This window comes from Chiroxiphia lanceolata, chromosome 6 (assembly GCF_009829145.1).
Source record: "Chiroxiphia lanceolata isolate bChiLan1 chromosome 6, bChiLan1.pri, whole genome shotgun sequence".
Classification (NCBI taxonomy): domain Eukaryota; kingdom Metazoa; phylum Chordata; class Aves; order Passeriformes; family Pipridae; genus Chiroxiphia; species Chiroxiphia lanceolata.
In genome coordinates, this window is record NC_045642.1 from 5313354 (window position 1) to 5331625 (window position 18272).

Consider the following 18272-nt stretch of genomic DNA (forward strand, 5'->3'; position numbering starts at 1 on the left):
TTGATGGGAGAGGAAAAAAGTAGTTTTAACAAGTTACTCTTATTTTGAAACAGATTTGTGATCAGCAAGGTTATCTACACACCTTGACCAGCAATGTTAAACTTTAAAGGAAAAGCAAACAATAGCTTTTCATGAAAATATCCACATTTTCCTCATGTTGCTGATTAAGCAAACTGAAATATCAATCACTGATTCAAAGAAAATCATGTGTGTGCAATCCTAGTAGTAAATCTAGAGGGTATAGTCTGATGATGTATATTTTGTATAGAAATATCAGAAACCTAGGTGATCTTCCTTGCTCTTTTTTATGATGTTGGTTATCATGTTGAGGAAAAAAAGATTATGAGACTCAGAGACATGAAAGAAATGTACCAAATAAAGCTGAAGCAGAAAAAAGGGACTTTTCTGTTCTTAATTCTGAGGAAAATTAATGATATTCCCTGTGTAGTACAGACAGAGGTTTAACCCTCTAATTCTCAATAACATATACTAGATAGAGCAATTGTCAGATTGAAATAATGAGCTAGACAACTCTTTGTGTCTGTTAAGAGAAAAGAATGCAAACATAATCTCGCAGATAAGCAGTTTAAGATAGAATATTCATGTTGCTCAAAGGTTTTACCTCAGAATTAGGAAAAACAACCAGCTGTTAACCACTTTTATCAGCTGTGGTACATGAATTAGGCAAAAAGCCAGATCTCCTTCAGTGTTACCAGTGCCTAATGGGAGAACAGTATTTATCTCATGATTCGTAAGCATAACTACATTATTAATTCAAAAGTGGGGGTTTTTTTAAGGGTATACATTCAGACCTCTAAAGAAATACTCTTTACTATTGGGTGCATATGATTATTACCAATGTTAATGTATTACCTGTACCTCATTTAAAGTACAAGAGAGAGCCTTTATATAGCTACACATTTATATAGTTTATATAGTTATATTTGGTCACTTTGATTTTACAGTTTACAAACATCTTTTTCCTGCCGAAACCAACCCTGCCTCTGAAACTCCGTAAGCAAGTGCAGCCTTCACAGAGCCCTGAGCCTGTAATTTCTTAACAACATCTCCAGCCTCAGCGGCTGTAGAAAGCTCCGGCATCTCGAAATTTAAATTAGAGCCGAAAAAAAGTACTTTCACAGCTCCGTATTAGTTAATTGCGCTACAACAAGGGAACGCCGCGGCCCCACCGCTCTCTCGGGGCGAGGCGGCGGGCGGTGCCTCGCAGGGCCTGATTGACGTGCCTGTTGGCCAATCACAGGTCGATCTGGCAGGCTGGCGGCGATTCTATTGGCTGAGGAGGTAGCGGGGGGCGGGCGCAGTGCCGGGGGCAGAAGTAGTGCGCGGGGTGCCTCCCGCTACCCGCTGGTGCTGCGGGTCCCCGCGGGGTGACACTGTGACACGGTGACAGGGCGGTGACAAGGCGACAAAGCGACCTCTCCGGCGCTGTCTCCTCGCTGGGAGCGAGCGCAGCCCCTCCGCGCCTGCTTTCCCGCAGCTCCCGCTTCCCTCCTCGCCGCCCTTCCTGCCTCGGGGGTCGCCCGCGATCGCAAAATGGCCGACGGACGGGACGACGCCGCGGACCAGCTGAAGCAGTGGAAGAGCCACCGGGGCTCGCAGGTACTCGCCGGCACGGCCCGTTCCTCGCATCCCCGGGGGGAGCGGGCGAGCCCTGGAGCCGGAGGGTGCAGAGCCCGGGGCGTTCCGGGGGATGCGGGGCTCGCTGTGCGCGGGTGTCCCCTGGACACCGCCGGCGGGCGAGGCGCCCTCGCCCCCACGGGCTGGGGCCGTGCCCGGGAACAGCAGGCGCATGGAGGGCAGGGGAGCTGCCAGCTGGCCCCGAGTGATAAGGGCGGTCAGCGCTGCCTGGCCCCGGCATAAACCTTAGGCAGTAGTGGGGCTGCTCTGCTCCCAGGCCGGCAGGTCTGGACTTGGGCAGAGATATTGTTGATTTTTCTCGTCTCAAGTCAGATGCTTGCATTTCAGTTTGCTGTCACATTGGTAGAACCCAGTGAAATTGTAACCAGGGAATAACATAAAAGATAAAGTGTGTTCAGCGGTATGTGGGGACTTGCTGACCAGGTTGAAGTGAATTTTTTAGGAAAAAGTTCTTCCCTGAGAGGGTAGTGAGTCACTGGCACAGGTTGCCCAGAGAAACTGTGGCTGCCCCGTCCCTAGAAGTGTCCAAGGTTGGATGGCTCTTGACCAGCAACCTGGGCTAGTGGAAGGTGTCACTGCCCATGACAGGGGGTTGGAGGTAAAGGGTCCTTTCCAACCCAAACCATTCTGGGATTCTGTGATTCTGTGAAGTGAATTGACTGAAATCATAAAAGCATGTAACCAACAGCATAGCACTCAGCCTTCTGAAGATATAGAATATTTCCAAAATATTTGGGTAAATGTATAAATGCTGCAAGACTTGATTTCCCTCATTCTTCATCAAATCACTGTGACAGTTTCTGTGTATTTTCTGACAGAAATGTGTATATTCCATTAAATATTCTTCCTGCTGGTTTTACTAAGCAGAAATCTTACAAGATGGAAGTGGATGCCTCAGTTCCTGCTGGCTATATCTATTAAGTCATCGTAATATTATTTTATTCTTCTCACTTCTAAAAGGTGCTGTGTGAGAACTACCTGCTGAATTGTGACTTCATCAAGCCCCAGTGTGTGTCATAATAGCTCCTTTTTATCCATGAGTAATACTTTTTGTAAGGATGTCGGCTTTTCTGTAACATAGCAGCATTTGAAAACAGGCCAAGGTTAATATGAAGGTTTGGGAGGCAACCCAAAGTCTGTGTTGCATAAGGAGTCATGAGACTTTAAGATAGAAAGTAGGGAGGACTTATTAGAATTTTAAAGTGAGTTGTATAAGGTACAAAGTATCAGTAATGCCTGGAAGTGTGTACTTTGATGTGTGGTGTTTACAACAGCAGCGACTAAAATTCTTCTGGCTTTGTTTCCCTTCTTTCTGTCATAGCAGGTTGGTGCTGTAATGAAATACAAATGCAGATTCACGAGTTCTTGTCGTTTAAGGTTTGGACTGTATGCAGCTCCCAACCATATGAAAATACAGGCATCAAACAAGCTCAAGCCCAAAAGTAGTGTGAGAATTCTTACAGCTACTGTGTGGTTCTTTTCCTCTCCCTTCACACTGATAGAACTTATTTTGTGTGCTCCACAGGTTATCCTGAAACCGAAGTGCATATATCCTACCATTAAAAAAGTAAATATTTTTAAATTCTAATGAGAATGGTAGAAAGGACCTTTCAGAAAGTCTACCTGCATGAGCAAAAGAGACTGTACAGCCACAAAGCTGTTAATTTTTTTATAGTCTTAGTTTCAACAAGCTGTGGTTTTAGCAACTACTTCTAGTAGTCCTAAATGTGATCATTAGAGATGAAGTGGGTTTTAGACCTGTTGAGCTGGGAAGGGCTGCGTTACCTCTACAAACCTTTGCTCTTTGTGGCATGGCTTACAACTAATATTCAAAGGTTTTTTCTACCCTTAAGATAATCTCACAGATATTTTAAAGGCGTAGGTGAATCAAAAAGTCTCTTTAAGACTAGGGATACACTTCCTCCTCCATTCTGTCTTTTACCAAGCTGTTGCAAGGTCTTTGCCGAGGAAAAGGTCATAGATGTAGTATATGCATTATAGTTCTGCCTCTGTATGTTTAAACCTACTGGGCTGCTTAGAATTGGTGAAGAATTCTGAGGTAGCCAGAGCTCTAATTCCACATAATTTTTCTATGTTTCTCTGTGGACTGAGTGAAACTTGGTTGATGCTTCAAGATGACATAAGTTTCGGTGGCTTTAAAATGTCACTGTTTGGACTGGAGGAGTCTTATGTCTCATGTTGAAATAGAGTTCCCAGAATCCAGTCCCCAAATTTGCTTTTCTTGGAATATAGTAGTCAGAATTCATCGAAGGTGCTGCAGGTGTACAGAGGGTTTTTATGTCACTGGCTGCCTTAGAGTGAGGATGAGGTGGAATTCTCTGTGCACACAGAACACGTGGGAAGGAAGGAAATGTCTAATGAATAATAACACAAGGAGGTTGGAGAGGAAAATTCACAGTTGGGATGCCACTGATAGGAACTGTTCACTCCTACAACCTCTCCTGTCTTAAATGAGTATGTCAGAGTCATTGATAGAAAAAAAAAATCAATGAATCCATGATAAGAAAAACTAATATATTGGGTTTTATCTGTGAGAGGCTTGAAAGCTTTTAATTAGCAAAACTAATGAATTCCTGGAATATGGTGGTGTCCTTCCAACTTTAATATGTGAAGTTAAATTCTGATTCAGATAATTCAACTAGAAATTGTAGTTACCATTACAAATGAAGATGATAGCTAAAACATAATAAGGCTTACACATTTAAGGGGGCTAAATTGTCTCCTATAGGACATAATTTTGAGAAGTTGAGCTCTTGGAGGTGGAAGAACTTCTTGTACAGTCTAAATAGGTGATTTCTCAAATTGAGCAGTGAAATTGCTGAATTTTAAGTGAACCAGAAAAAACAAAATACAAGGTAGGAGGTGTGTGATAAATAACACTGAGAACAGTTTCTACTCTTGCATATTTCCATTGACAAACCGTAGATAATGTTTTAAGCAGATGTTGCTTTGACTTACAGTACTTTAAATACAGGAAAGTTCCCATTTCAGCTTTAGGTTTCTGAGCATCATGTGCCTGTTTGTTATATATTGTCTTTTTAAATGTTTGTGCACATTTCAGTGTAGGTGAGAATTCCAGGCATCCTGAAGGAATTGAACTTATGCTTATGTCTTTATGCTAATGAAGTGGTGAATGAAGAATAAAGAACTTGGATATTTTGGAAATGCAAGCCAACTGAAGGAGTGTGTGTTGCATATTAGCAAGAACACAGTGGAAATGCAGTTATCCTGTCAAATGTCTTTTATGTGGTTATTCAGGTACCTGAGCTAAACGGTGTCTGTAACTCCCTGTATTCTCTGCCTCATCCGGAGCTCTGGGCGTGGATGTGAATAATTGTTCTTTCCCTGCCTTTGTGGGTTACCTCTTGGGGAGAAAAGAAGTCTTCCATCAGAATTTTGTCTGTTTACCGTAATTAAACCCCTTAAAGCAGAACTTCCCTTGTCAGTGTGAAAATTGGAACCCCCTAAGTAGCTGATAGAAAAGTAAAGGCTTTTCTCCTTAAGAGTTGCTTTTTCCTTCTCTTCACCATCCCTTTTCATCTGTAGAACTTAAAAAGAAGGAGAACTAGTTATGAGGGGCTGAGTGAGTTTATGCTGGTGTGTCCTGTGGTCCAGGGAGGGTGGCGTGGATAGAGAGCCCATATGGATTCATGGCAGTTTAGTGCAACGTGTGACTGGGTTTAGTGTTAATCTGTGACTCGGGTATTTGAGCTCACGCCGATGCAAACTTTATTTTCTTTTCTTTGTACTAACTTCTCTTCTGTTCTTCTAAGTCCTTTATATGCACTGCCCTGGCTCCTGACAACAAATGTACTCCAGGAAAAACTGGCACCTGTGACCATCAGGTCTCTGGAGCTGATGGACCTTTCTTGCTATGTTTTCTGCAGTACCCAGTAATACAGGAGTATTGCCTTAGAGGATTGATTGTATGACCCCATATGTGATGCAGAGAAACTCCTTTCCACTGGGATTTTTTATGAGAAAATAGGAGTACACTCCATTGTGGCGCTACAGAGTTCCAGCAGGTGTTTCTTGAAGTTTCTTGGAGATTTTTTCAGTTACAGGGTCATTCCTACTGTACAAGATGCTGCTGCTCTAAGTAGCCTATAAAACTTAAACTCTTAAGTTAAGGTGTGAAAGGGAGGGGAAAAGGATGAGTGTGGGTTATCTTGGGCAGTTTCTTTATAGACAATAACAATGTTAGAAAAAAAAGAAAAGCTATGATTGCTGTCATTTTGACAGGACATTTGCTGGCAGTAGGGCTTGTGTTGATCTTGGTCCTTCCATGGTTCAAGAGTCAGAATGATGATTCCTCAGGTGTTCCTGTTATTTTCCATAGCTCTTCCAGACCAATAGTAATCACAGATACCCCCTTTTATTCCTTATGCTGTGTGACTGTAGCTCTTTCCTTATGCCTCTGTCCCTGTACTGACATTACCTCCTCCTTCCTCTTCTTTCTCCCTTATTACTTTCCCGCAGCTTTTTTAGCTTTCTCTTCCCATCCCAAATTTTTCTTGAAGCAAGATTGATAGTCTCAACAAGTAATATTTCTGAACCATGGAAAACATTCTGGGATTATACATGACTTGGACTCTTAAATAGCCTCAGACACGGCACTGGGATGTAGTTGACACATGTATTTTCTGTAACTACTTCCAGAAACTTAAGTAATTTTGTCACATATTTATTTGTGTGACATGTAATGGTTGAACAGTCTGCACATTGTGTGATTTGGGTGTGATATTGACTGTCCCCTGCTTTCAGAAACCAGATGTCTTGACCACTGGTGCTGGGAACCCCATAGCGGATAAGCTGAATATTCTGACAGTGGGGCCACGTGGACCTCTTCTTGTCCAAGATGTTGTTTTCACTGATGAGATGGCTCATTTTGACAGAGAGAGGATTCCTGAAAGAGTTGTGCATGCAAAAGGGGCAGGTATGTTTAAACCTACGTATTTTCTTTGTGTAGAATTAGAGTTAAAAGCTTTGCAGGTAACACGTAGATTGTGACAATAAATTGCATTATGTTATCTATAATTTAGTGTTATCAGTTATAATAAATCTATATGAACAACAGTGCTAGGACCTGGTTTAAAAAAATCTCAGTGCCAAAACTTGAAGCACTGAAAAATTGTTTAAAAAAAAAAGTAGAAAAAATGTAGTTATTTGATTTTTACTGCATTTTCTGCAATCTCTGCTTCTTCTGCTTGTTCTTCCATAGTATCCCATTCCTCTGGGAGGGGAAACCTATCATCTCTATTTTAATTTGTTTTCATGTTATTTAATAGAGAATTTTGCCTTTGTCTTCCAATGTATCTGTCTGCCAAAGCAAGCTGATGATATAATATTTAGTTTAAAACCCTAAATAATTTTAAAATTTATTATTAATCTAAGAAGGGTAGAACTGTCACCTCTGATTTTTGTTATGTGTTGCCCTAGAAGGAGCAGCATGTGAATTTATAGCATGAATGTACATGGGAAAAGTTGCTCTGTGGGAGTGGAAAAAGTTTTGTTGGTTTATCCAGCTTGGAGGTGGACCAAAAATTCTGCAACACATAGCAGGATTAAAGAAATAATAAAGATAAATACACAGCTCGTGGCAGAAGAGCATCTTCTGTACTGCTACTGGGAGCTGTTAACAATCAGTTAAGGAGCAGAGAGGGAGCACTGTGCAAATAGAGTGTTAAACAAGTTTAATTTTGTGAAAATAAATGGAGTGTTTAGTGCATGGAAATGAACTGTGTTTAAACTGCTGTATGTTTGCTTTTGGCTTGAAGTTGTATGTTGGACCACAGTAGAATAACAGATGAGTGGAACGAAGGTACCTAGAGCTGATCTTTTGGAATTCCTGTTCTTCAGGAGCCTTTGGCTATTTTGAAGTCACTCATGATATCACCCAGTATTGCAAGGCAAAAGTGTTTGAGCACGTTGGGAAAAGAACTCCCCTTGCTATTCGATTCTCCACTGTTGGTAAGACTTTAAAATTACTGTATACCCTCTCCCATGTGTGCCTTGGTTCCCCGGAGAGCAGTGTGGAGCACTTAAGGTGGTTTCAAATGCTTTTTGCCAACCCAGTCCTCCTTTGAATTTAAATTAATTTAAATTAATTAATTAAATGAATCATGTGTAAGACCTACAGCACTTTCTGCCTCTTTCTGTCAGAGCTCTCAGGAGACAATTTTCTAACTGAAATGTGAGAGGGAGGGTGACCTACACTGTGTTTTTTCTAACAGAAAATCTGCTTTGTTTCTGGTTGGATCATAATCAACACTTGCACAGTGCAGCTTAACACTTGGAAGTTAAATACATGTAATCTCTTATGCCCTGGGAATGTTTTGGGGATGAACGATGTAACCTAAATACTGGGCAAAGGAAAAGAAACAGTCTTCCAGAAATAAACTCTGATTTTTTTAAAGAGTTGGATACGTAAACTAGCAAAATCTTAAATGCTATAAGTTAAAACATGCATTTTGATCAATATCTTGTCTGATAGAAAAAAATTATAATTCATAATGTGTATGTTACTACTTGATCTATATTTAAAAGAAATCCTAATGAGGATTTGGTTCTAGAAGTATTGGAGAGAAAAAAGTAGTCCAAGAAGGCTGTGTCAGCAAAAATTAAGGGGTCCTGATAGAGAGTAAAGACATGGAGCTGAGTTTGAACACGTTCTGTAGAACACAGTTTTTATAATGAGAGGATGAGTGTCCTGCTTATCAGGATGTTCTGAACACTTCTGGAACAGTTGTGCTCAGCTGTTGTGCTCGGCACTTCTGCCCTGGTAGAATTTACCCATTGAAAATTCTGTCCTGGATGAAGCAGGAGGAATTTAAAGGATTACAATCCTTCCATAATATTTTATTAGGCACGCTGGTTAGATTGCTACCTTCTACATGAGAGCTTTAACACTGGGATTTGATGCACAGAAACAAATGTGCCTTTAGATGATTCAGCCTTATAATCTGATGATGTCTCTGTTAGTGATAATGCAGATTCCACTCTTAATTGGTTCATGTGGATATACTTGTTTTTCTTTCTTTTAACTTTAATGTTCGGGTGGGTTTCTGTTCACACTTTGAAGTACTGTTAAAAATATGCCTAAAATTCCTTGGTATAGAAAAGACTTCAATGCCCTTTTAGGATATTATGGCCTAATTTCAAGTTATATGGGGTTTTGCTTACAATTTGTATACATTTCCTCTCCTAAGACTTCTGTATGTCCATGTGTTTCTTCAAGCTGGAGAAGCTGGGTCAGCTGATACAGTTCGTGACCCTCGAGGCTTTGCAATGAAATTCTACACAGAAGATGGGAATTGGGATCTTGTGGGAAATAATACTCCCATCTTCTTTATTCGGGATGCAATCCTGGTAAGCACCAGGGACGAGGTACTTTGGGAAAGACTCCAAAAGTTCATTCACATCTTATTCTTGCCTCACTGAGAAGTAAAACCTGTTAAACTTTGTTACATGCTCTGAACATTTTTGACTTGAAAAGATGTTACTAAAAAAAAAGTGAATTTGAGAACTAATGGTTGATTACTTATGTGATTTCATACTTTCACTCTAAATTTTCACTTTAAAAGCTTCTTGCAAATTCTTTGTATTAAATCTGATTTTTTTGGTCTTTTAGTAAGCTTAGTAGCTCTTTGTAAGATGGTTTCTAGTGTCTTTGCATTCGTTTATAAGTCAGATACTCAGTAAAGTTACACAGATTTGAAAAGATTTACCTCTCACCTTATCCATCACAGAATGAAAACAGTCTTTATCTCATAACAACTTGTTTATCCTAATTGTAAATGCTTGACTTTACCCTAATTTTACTGGTCTGTGAATGAATTGGTTGCAGGAGGGACGTGACAGTAGAAGATTTTTCAGGTATCTTACAGCTTTGTTATCTTTACAGTTTTCCATATGCTGTTCTTTCATTGTGACACATTGAAAAATTGTTTGTCTTGTTCTTGATCTCATATGATTTCTTTTTTTTTTTCCCTCCCCCACTTCTGGACAAATTAGTTTCCATCCTTTATCCATAGCCAAAAGAGGAACCCTCAGACTCATTTGAAGGATCCAGACATGGTGTGGGACTTCTGGAGTCTTCGCCCTGAGTCTTTGCATCAAGTGAGCTTCTCCTTTGACTTTATTTAGTAAAATCATGCTATGAAGCATGTTTTTAACTATCTCTTCTCCATGTTTGATCTAGAAGTCTGTGTAGTCTTAGTTATAGTTGTAATTTAAATTATCCATACTTACCTGTTCCGTGCTTATGGGGAAGATCAGAACATTACCACGAGGTTTACGTCTACTTCTTGTGGGCATAAAACTTCACATAGGTTTAATTCCCAGTTTTCCTTTGTGCAAAACCAAAGCAGTTTTTTCATTAACACTCCTAAACTGGAAATTCCTCAAGGAATTCCTAACATTAACATAGCTTCCAGTGATACAGATTAATGCAATAAACAAACTTAGCCTTGAATGATCACTTTATCTTTGATCTGATGAGTCCTTTAATATTGTTTCATCCTTCGCTTTAGGTGTCTTTCCTGTTCAGTGATCGTGGAATTCCCGATGGTTATCGCCACATGAATGGATATGGATCACATACTTTTAAACTGGTTAATGCTGAGGGAAGAGCAGTTTATTGCAAATTCCATGCCAAGGTATTGATCTTTTCTTTTTTTTTCCATTTATGTATTAGAGCTATACACCATGTTGGATTAAAACCATAAAAGTGTTCAGTGACTTTTCAAGTTTAAATCAGAGACAACTTTTTAGTGCTTGGACTCAAAAGGTGTGTGGTGTCCTTGTTTAATATCAGTAGCATACCTTTAATCAATATGGTGGGTAATTGTTCTTGCTAACACAGCAGTCATTTACTAGACTATAAAGAACTCTTCTTTGGGGAACTGTTTCTTGTTATTGGAGCACTATCAATGAACTGATTTTTGTTTGAAAGGCAGCTGTTGAATGTACTGTAAATCTGAACTCAAATTGTTGCAAGCTGGAACACGGACAGTCTCACTCTTGGATTACAAATCTTGTTAGAATTCATTCTGATTAATGATTTCTGTAATACTTCGTAACTGGTGCTGTTGCTTTTATTGCTTTTAGACTGACCAGGGCATCAAAAACCTCTCTGTAGAAGAAGCAGGAAGACTGGCTTCTACTGATCCTGACTATGCCATACGTGATCTTTACAACGCCATTGCCAAGGGGGACTATCCCTCATGGTCTTTCTACATTCAAGTTATGACCTTTGAAGAAGCAGAGAGGTTTCCATTTAATCCTTTTGATCTAACTAAGGTATCTCTGATCCTGTTGTGAATATTCCATTTCAGCTGGTTTAAGAAAGGTCAGGAGATAACATAGCAAGTGCCAGAACCAAGCTTATCTGTAAAAAAAGTGTAACTGTTTCTGTGGAGTAGCTCTGTTCTCTTGCTAGTTCCTATCAATAAAGTAGGTCTGGCCTTTTTATTCTTCCCTTCTGGTTTTTAAGTGTACTCTTCATTATATAGCCATGATGAGTCAAATTCTGGAGATGAAATTGCAGTGATATTGTATCTGATGTTACTCTTCCTCAGTGAAGTAGGGATAGGGCTTGATTCCAGAACTGGATGTCACTTCAGAATTGTGATCTCAGATCAGAGGGTCACACCCTGAGCTCTGTTGGTCTAATTTTGTCAGACTTCCAATAGCTATTCCTAGGAATGGCCTGTTGGAAAATCCTCACAAAAACTTGTACTACTCTTTTTTTTCCAATATTGCTCTCCCCAAATGGCTGAAGACTTTTTGAACTTGAAAATAATGGCTCAAGTGACAAAGATAAGGCCAGTTAAGCTAGTTAAGCATTTTGAAGTAGCTGAAAACAATTGTGCCACCAGTTCCACCTACGAGGTGCATTCCTAGGCAGTTTTTCAAGCCCCTGCAGGTATTTGATTTAAGTACACAAGAGCTGAGATTATCCTGGGATGATGAAATAAGTTGCATTAATACTCTGTATTAGTTGCAAAAGACTTCTTAAAATAAGACATTTCTCAATGTTTGTTAGCAAAAAAGAAATGCAGTAATGAATTTTCTCAATCAAGGCTTAAATCAGGCAAACGCTGCCTGGCAATTAAGCTGGATAATACTATAATAATGTTGGTTTTAATGTATGTGTGTTATGTCTTATAGGTTTGGCCACATGGTGACTACCCTCTCCAACCTGTGGGGAAGCTGGTCTTGAACAGGAATCCTGTAAACTACTTTGCAGAGGTGGAACAGATGGCATATGATCCAAGCAACATGCCACCTGGGATTGAACCTAGCCCTGATAAAATGCTGCAGGTAAACTGCAATATGTATGAAATTTGACCTGGTGAGCACTGTTTGCTTTGCTGTTTATGAAAACATTCCTATCCCTGTTCATGTAGCAGCAGTAAACCTGATGGATCAAAAGCAAATTATTTTTTTATTTATTTTTTCTGTGGTGGTGGTTTATTGATCACCGTTTGATGTGCTCATGCAGAATTGAAATATAAAGAGAACAGGACAGAACTAAAGGAAGAGAAAATCTGGACTTTAGAGGGCATCTGCAACAATTACCAAAGTTGTCAGTTCTGGGATGGATGAAGCCATGGCAGCAATGCACATTTATTCATGTTTTTACAGCGTTTCTCAGAATTCTAAATTCTTACGAATAAGAGGTGAACTTTGGTGCTCTAAAATACAGATATAACTAATTCCTGATACAAACCACAAGACTATTCTTTAGCAGTAGTATTGGATTTCTTACAGCTCACAACATTTGATAAGGCTTGTTGCAGAGTCATGGATATTTGCATGTTATGGTTTTTCAGATTAAATCCAAATTGTTATTTCAAATTATATCTGTGGAAACAAGAAGGTATTTTGACAGTTTTAGCTGGATAAACCCTTGAACTATCATGCAATTCTTTTTTTGTCTCTCTTCACTCCTTCAAACTTCAGAGTCAGAGTTAGTCTGTTGTCTTGGCATCTGTATGTCACCAGAACTGCTGAAGGTTCAGTTCAGTAAATAATGCATTTAAAAATAAGTGAAATAATGTTCAGTGCTTTGAATTGACATGTACCACTGCAGTGATCTCTTTTCTGTTTATGATATTTTAGGGACGTCTGTTTGCGTACCCTGACACTCACAGACACCGCCTGGGCCCAAATTATCTCCAAATCCCTGTGAACTGCCCCTTCAGAGCCCGTGTGGCCAATTACCAGAGGGATGGACCAATGACTGTTACTGACAACCAAGGTAGGCATGCAAGTACCTTTCAGTGTAATGACCATAAGCGTAATGACACTTATACATGGACTACAGAATTCTTTTCTGTTCACTTCCCGAGCTTCAGAATTCCCAGCCTTCACCACTCCCATTTGTGTATCCACTCTATCTCTTCTCAGTCTTGTACAAGTTTTGAGAATGAAAACTTCCTGTAAAACAGAAGTTCGATTGGGTAGATTACAGAATATATTATCTACATATATTTTTTTAAGAGTCTAAAGAAGCTCATGGATGTTTCTGACACAACTTCAGGCTTGTTTCCAGTAGTTGGTATGCTTAAATATAAGTGGTTTTCAAATCAATGTATGTAACTTCTGCTTTATAAAAAAAGACTAAATTATTCATTTTGTAAGCAAAGGGGGGGGCAGGGGGAAGGAAGCTTTTAGTACCTGAAAATTAGAATGTTTGTCATCTTTACATACTTGTTATGATGGGTGTATATCTCTGCTTTTAATCCAGGAAAGGAGACTTCAGATGTTTGGATACGGGATGGGGAGTTTGTTTAAAAGTATAACAACCAAGTGAAGCTTAAGATGTCTTTAAAAACTTAACAAATATGCCTTTAAGAGAAAGGAGGATTGCAGAACACCTGCAGTAGAATTCATTCAGTATTGTTTGTCCCTAGTTATGTTCCTTTAAAGACTTCTAGAAACATGCCTCTTAAAGGGGTTTAATTGAAAAAGTTCTAAATTAATTATTTGAAATGAAGAAACATGTCAGAGAAATAATTTTACAGAAGTTAATTACTACTTCTTTGTTTCTACTTCTAGGCAAAATCTAATCTAAAAATAATAGAGGTGGGCTAAATGTCTTTGAGAAATCTGTATTTGAATCTGTTAAATTTAAAAACACTTTCTTATGCTCAGTCCACTTCATTGAACTGCTTTGCTTTTCTGATTTCCAAGAGATTGCGACAGGCAAGAGTGAAAATGAAATGTAACTTTCCCTCTATTGAGCAGCTCATGGCCTGTCAGTGTTTGCCCAATAGTGACGGTTTTACACCTGAGAGTAAACAAGGATATACTTAAGCTGTGGCTCATGCCAAAATATGTATTCCCTTGGGCTAGGGATTCTGACACCTGCTGAGGGAGGAGAAGGAAATATTTGAAAAACAAGAACTTGAGAACAGCTGCTCTTGGCCAGGAACAGATAATAAGTTCATTTTTATGCAGTTCTGTAAGTTTGTGTTTAAAATACACCCCCTGTATAGGGAAACTTATGTTCTTCTAAGCAAAGAACATTGTCTTCTGGCTTAATCTGAGAGTGCTGGCATCTGATTGTTTTGGCTTTTGGGGGGTTGTTTTTATTTGTTTTCAGGTGGTGCCCCAAATTATTACCCCAATAGCTTTACTGGTCCAGAAGATCAGCCCCAGCTTAAGGAGAGCCGAACGTTCGTTTCAGGGGACGTGCAGCGCTACAACAGTGCCAATGAGGACAATGTGACTCAGGTGTGGGGCATGGAAGGACAGGATGGGTTTACAGGGTGACTTTAGAGAATATTAATAGTGTCATGCAGACGTAGCTCCTTTCTGAAGCATCTGGGCTGAGCTGAAGGTCTCCAAACAGCACAGTTTCATGAATAATTTTTGCTGGCAGGATAATTAGTGAATTGTCCCAGACCTTTGCCATCCATATTTTGGGCATCAGTATATAAAAGGCTGTGACGTGACTTCTTGCCAGTAGTATCTGCAGATATACAAACTAGAGTGTGTCATGCTGTGATCCTCAATTTCTGAATTAGATCGTAACAACAATATTTATTTTCATTAATTCCATAAGCAACAGTTAGTTCAAGTTAGAACCAGAAGGAATTGGTAGCAGGTTTGCCAAAGGAAAACCCTCACAGGTTGGTTGCCTTTTGAGTTTTAAGTATTTTGAGTGTTTTGAGTATTTTCTAACTGCTTACTTTTGGGAATTTCCAAATAACCCTTTTTATTTTTTTTCCAATGGCAAGGTACGGGAATTCTACCTCAAAGTGCTGAATGAGGCAGAACGCCAAAGGCTCTGTAAAAACATTGCTGAGCACCTGAAGGATGCACAACTCTTCATCCAGAAACGAGCTGTAAGTGACCTCTTTGGTTTTTAGCCTTGGCTCTTTATTCCAGGTTTTCTCCCAGTGCAGTAATTTTGTCAAAATGGCAACATGCTTATGGAAAAGAAGATCAGGAATTCTCTGAGAAGGCTGGATTTCTTCTTACACAGGAATTCTCAATACAGATGTGCCTATTTACATAATATAAATAACATACAACGTGTTAAAATAACCTTTTCCTGGTGGGAAGAATAGGGTAGATATTGAACATTTAGGATGTATTTAGCTTGGTGCTTAAAAAGTCAGATGACTGCCAGTGTAATGTTTAGCTCTAAACAAGGAAAAGGCAGTGAGGACCAGGAAGGGATTGGATCTTTATCCTTCCCAGTGCAATTTGGTTTAAATTGAGAATGAGCTCTAGGTGAGACAGTAGAAATAGTGTTTCAAGTGTTCATATCTTATTTCTGGCTGGTCAGAATTAAACTTAGAGAAAAGAGTTTTCATCCTGCTTTTCGTCCTTATGATACAAGTACTGCTTGTAAACTACAGAGCAGAAACATGCTAAAGAATATGTTTGAAATGGAGGAAAAAATTCCTGTTGCCTTTTCTGTTCTGTCTTCCTGTTTAGGTGAAAAACTTCACTGACGTTCATCCTAACTATGGTGCCTCTATCCAGGCTTTGCTGGACAAGTACAATGCTGAGAGTGGGAAAAAGGTATGGTCATGATTTTTGTAGCTGATTTTTGATTGGCTGTGAATTCTTTTGGCTTCTCTTGTAAATCCAGTGAAGTGAGAAATTGGTCCTGATTCCCATTTGATTTGAAGGCCAGAAGTCAGTGCATGTAGAATTACAAAATAAGGAAACATCACTCTAATAACACTCAATTAAATGTTGATTAACCAATGATGTGCAATTACTTTGTGTCAGCTGGGGTTTGTAAGGCTTCTGGAACATAACTGTATGTGATCTGTGATGTGTTCAGGTTAATTACCCCCTCTTTGTAATGGTAATGAAGCATTTCCACAAGCCTTTCCTGGGCTCAGTGCTTGCTCCAAGGAGCCACAGCATTGACTCAAGTACTCATTTTTTCTCTGAAGTTCTCTAATTTTAATGGAAGTGTTGTGTTATTTTTAGGATGTGATTAGGACATACACACAGTCCACATCTCGTATGTCTGTCAAGGAAAGATCCAACTTGTAAAACATCCTGCAGAGATTTGCTTTATGAATTTTGCATCCCTACAACTGCACAGGAACCAGTTAAACACGTTCATGAATGTAGCAGATCTTGGCCCAAACACAGGAGTGTTCTAAGTTGTGATTTACTGAGCTTCCAAGTGCTTTTATCTGTATTGGAAACCAAGTAACGTGATCTAATGATACCTTCAATAGTGCCTTTCAACACGAGTGCTTTACTGCTTGATATGGTGTTTTTAAAGGCAATTCGTGGTTAGAAGTTCTCTTCTAATCAAAATACTGTCTAATTTTGTTGTGTCAAACTTTCCTGGTTAAATCACACAGTAGGATTTCTATAACAACGCTGTGATTGTCCTCATGGATAAACTTGTTAAAAAACTGATGTTGCTCAGTTATTTCTTATAAAATAGTTATCTGTATGTATTTGTAAATGCATCCTTTAGATTTCAGTTTTGGCCTTCCAGAGGTAAAATGTTATGCAGTAGTTTGAGTAAAGCATTGGTATGTTTCATTCCTTATGGTAGAAATGAAGTTAACTACAAAATTTAATCTGAATATAGGTAAATTTTATCCCAATATGTGTTTTAAATAATCTTTGCTTGCTAATGCTTGGTTGGGATATAACTGACAGAGGGGACATAGGAAAGGATATTTTCTTATTCCATACACTGTCCAAGAAATTTGATTCCATCTTAAAGTCTTTTCAGGCGCAGGGAGGTAAATTGTTCTTTCTAATCTGTAAGAAATTAAATAGAAAAATATAAATATGCCACCTGTTTGACAGATTAACCTCCAAATGCACAAATATTTTTAACTTGGCTGAATTCAAGCTCAGGGCCTTTCAAAATTATTCCAAATGGTTCCTGAAGTTCTGTTGTTTTACTGCAATAATCTGATATTGCTATTTCTGAATCAAGCCAGAGCTAGTTTTCAGAATAAGACTTTGAAGTGGAGTGTTCTTATGAATGTAGGTATCTAGAAAATGTGTATAAAACCTGATTTTAGGCATGTTTAATGTTACCTAATATAATCAGTGTCCAAGCTAAATACAGAGCATTTCAGAGCCCAGCTACTAACTCTTAACTCAGGCAAATGTGATAAAAACATCAAATCATGGCAGTTTGGAGGTGATTTTTCAATATTCAGTGCACTTTTGGGTCTGTCTTGAGTTGTATTTTGAATAGCATTATTTCCTGATTTGACATTTAAGTGGGAATTCCCAGAAGTGATGGCAGATAGATAAAGAAAAGTACATACTAAGTGCTGTCCCATTAAATTAGAAAACTATGAATTAAAATTAAGTAGAAAGCTACTTGTTCTGCAACTCAGTGATCTACTAACACATAGTGTTAAATTATCTGAGATAGAGGTGCAGTAAAATAATATGACCTGATAACCTGTTATATTCTGGAATTCCATTGGATTTTTACCTGATCGGGCGGGTGGGAGCTGTGAAAGAGCTACGTGATTAGATGGGAATATTTCTTGCTGGAACACTGAATCCTAATGGGTTTTGGAAAAGAGTAAACAAAACCTAATCTTCTTAATTTTGATTGTGTCTGCTAAGTGAATTATATTGTTGTCTTCTTTTGCTTCTGAAATAAACTGAATTTAAAAATCTCTTGGCTGCATGTGTTCTGTGAAAATGTCTTCAAATAGTGTGTTTTAATCTAGGAAGTTGTCATGGTTTGAGATAGCCCCAAAATCCAATTCCCTAGGTCCATTCCCCCTCCCACATCTCAACCCAATGTGAGATGGGTTTTTCCAGACAAAACACAACCAGACTCAAAGTGGGGGAAAGGGAATATATTACAATGACTGTACAAATAAATACTACAATACATTATATACAACCTTAGCTATCTCTACTATGACATAAGTATTTACAATGGATCAGATCTCTTCTCTCCTCCAAATAAAAGTCCAGGAGGAAAGAAGAGACAGATCCCTTCTTCAGAGCAGCAATATCTCTAAGGCAGCAGGCTCTCTCTCTCTTCTGTTTCTTGCAGCAGCTGATAGCTGGATCTCTGCCAGTACACACGAGGGGGTATCCCCCTCGGCCACTGGTCT

General features: G+C 39.1%; 1 protein-coding gene across 1 annotated transcript; it reads left to right on the plus strand.

Annotated features, from left to right (window-relative positions):
- Positions 1–1318: 1318 nt before the first annotated feature.
- Positions 1319–17822, plus strand: CAT (catalase). Its single transcript, XM_032692383.1, has 13 exons — positions 1319–1620; positions 6445–6616; positions 7540–7650; positions 8918–9048; positions 9694–9798; positions 10212–10337; positions 10789–10980; positions 11851–12003; positions 12805–12943; positions 14291–14421; positions 14928–15035; positions 15634–15720; positions 16141–17822. The coding sequence occupies exons 1-13, from the start codon at positions 1555–1557 to the stop codon at positions 16204–16206; spliced, it is 1587 nt and encodes a 528-aa protein (XP_032548274.1). The 5' UTR covers positions 1319–1554; the 3' UTR covers positions 16207–17822.
- Positions 17823–18272: the final 450 nt, after the last annotated feature.

What these genes read in the sequence shown, in the direction of transcription:
- CAT (XM_032692383.1), top strand. Translation starts at nt 1,555, where the DNA reads ATGGCCGACGGACGGGACGACGCCGCGGACCAGCTGAAGCAGTGGAAG. An exon ending in GCCCTGATAAAATGCTGCAG is followed by an intron (nt 12,004 to 12,804) that starts GTAAACTGCAAT and finishes ATGATATTTTAG; the next exon opens with GGACGTCTGTTTGCGTACCC. An exon ending in ATGAGGACAATGTGACTCAG is followed by an intron (nt 14,422 to 14,927) that starts GTGTGGGGCATG and finishes TCCAATGGCAAG; the next exon opens with GTACGGGAATTCTACCTCAA.